We start from the raw sequence: 2,155 nt of genomic DNA, 5'->3' as shown, positions 1-2,155 counted from the left end.
CATTGAAGGCAATAGCTTGGATGCACGTTTTATCAAACCAGCTGATAGATCACATTGTATACCCCCCCAAGTCGGTTGAACAGACAAAAAAGTTAAAAATAACTATACAGACCATACCTGTGTGAGGGATAGTCGACGGTAATTCCAGCCACCGGGGGATTGGCACAACCAAGGAAAAAGAATGAGGCAATTCCGGCCATAATGACCAAATTCACCACAGTCACAAACCGGATAGCACCTGCGAAGGGAAGCCGAAGAGAATGTTGGTAAACTGAAAGGTGTTCAATAAACGTCACAAATGCTACTGAACGACCGAACATAACCAGGCATGACCATTCCGTTTCAGCCAAAGAAGGGTACATTTCCAAACCTGGATTGAGGGTAACAACCATTCGCGGAACTAAACTGACAAGATCTGCACCCACTGTTACCAAAATAGTCGTTTCTTCGGAATGGATTGTGCTAATGAAGCAGAAATTGTCCAACATGACCACTAGAGTGGAGAGAACGATCCAATTCTACTCAGACGTATGGTCACGAGGTGGACTACTGGTGCATCGCGTTGACTCACGACCAGAGTTTGTTGCATGCGTTCCCAAGAAGACGAACAGTCGAAAGCAGTTGCGTGTCAAACATGATACAACCGTCCAATTATGAAAGACATCAACTTATGTTCACCTCCCTGTTCAAGACCAGCTACACGTCGTTATTGAAAGAAACAAGATGCGACATCCGTTTCCATCACTGGTACTTGAATGGACTGATCATCAGCTTTTTAAGTTGCTTCCGTCGAACTGGTAAGAGCTACCGGGTCATCAGAATTTCTTCAGTTTGATAGGTAGTAGGACGATGTGTACCTAGCTTGGGATAACTGCAAGCAGTACCGTCTGCACGAATATTGAGCAGCACGTTCATAGCATGTTCAATAGCAGTTTTCTGTGGAAGATCCCGTAACGTTTGACAGATATAGAGAGAAACCCGTGACCACATTTGAGCTCAAGACAGCTCAGTAGTTAGACCGCTAGTTTCTGACTGAAGGTTTCATTGTTCGAAGCCAACCCTGGAATTTCGATCGTTCGCGTCCAGGTTTGGACAACCTGGCGGTATCACAGCCCTCGTGCTTCTATCGAGTTGTACGGCAGCTATGAAATGAAAGTGTGTTACGCAGAACGACTACTGAGTATTTTCACTACTCCAAAACAGTTTGGAATCCATAGTTTCGAGGGAGATGTACCTACACTAGCATCATAGTTAGATTACATTCATGGACGCACGCTTACGTAAGTTAGCCAAAGGGGGAAGTATACCAGGCAGAAACTCACCACGACGTCGGAAACGGAACCGATTCAGAATGAGACCTCCAACGAGGATACCAAAGGCACCAGCTGGAACAATGAGTCCCCCTGTGAAACAGAAGTATAGAGAAAATGAGTAACAAGGACTGTGCGGTAAGAGACCAAATAATTCGACGGAGCATGCGCAAAGCTCAATATCGTCCGTCTGAATAACCCTACTCCTGGTTTTTGTTTCAACCAGGAGGCGGTTGAAAATATGGCGGACGACTTGAAATTTCGGCCATAGAAGGGTCGAGAAGTACCACGCACTCTCGGTGGAGGACCGGAATCTGGACAATAATATTGAGGAACAATACGGTTTGATCTTGTGACGTTTTAGTGAAGACATTTAAAATTTGTGCTCTGGTACAGTGATCAGACTAGAAGAACTGTTCATAGGTGGGTGATCGCATGAATTCAAATCAGCCTAGTCCAACAAAACAGGGACAAAATCCTAACAAGTTGACTGCCAGTCTGCACAGTCTTATTAAGGACTTGGTAACGCGTTGACGTAACGCTCAAGTGGCCACGGGGACAGACAGACATATAGATGAACCTAAACACATGGCGAAAAGTCGATTGCCTTGAAATGACCTGTGATACAAGCACAGTGGCATCGAGTCATCTCATGACGGTGATTCCATGTAGAAAGGTATCTGGAGCGCCCTCGGAGGACGGGGTGAACACGATCAATAGGATTGAAAACTAGCATATTATTGAATACCGGGGCTTCGTTGCTACACAATCTTGTCTAAGTATTTTGCAAAGAGACCTGGTAGAAATAAGAACAAGCATAATGATGACCTAGAAAGCACGAAATT

The 2,155-nt window shown here is 45.0% G+C and overlaps 1 protein-coding gene across 1 annotated transcript; it reads right to left on the bottom strand.

Moving 5' to 3' along the window:
• Window positions 1-80: 80 nt before the first annotated feature.
• T265_15896 (hypothetical protein) lies at window positions 81-1,480 on the bottom strand (the record flags this gene model as incomplete). Its single annotated transcript, XM_009179310.1, has 2 exons — window positions 81-238; window positions 1,323-1,480. Coding segments are annotated over 2 exons (291 nt in total), but the record flags the coding sequence as incomplete, so codon positions are not given.
• Window positions 1,481-2,155: the final 675 nt, after the last annotated feature.

Source organism: Opisthorchis viverrini, assembly GCF_000715545.1.
Source record: "Opisthorchis viverrini unplaced genomic scaffold opera_v5_1782, whole genome shotgun sequence".
NCBI classification, from domain to species: Eukaryota; Metazoa; Platyhelminthes; class Trematoda; order Opisthorchiida; family Opisthorchiidae; genus Opisthorchis; species Opisthorchis viverrini.
Note: the sequence above shows the minus strand (reverse complement) of the source record. Positions and strands in the feature narration are given on the sequence as shown.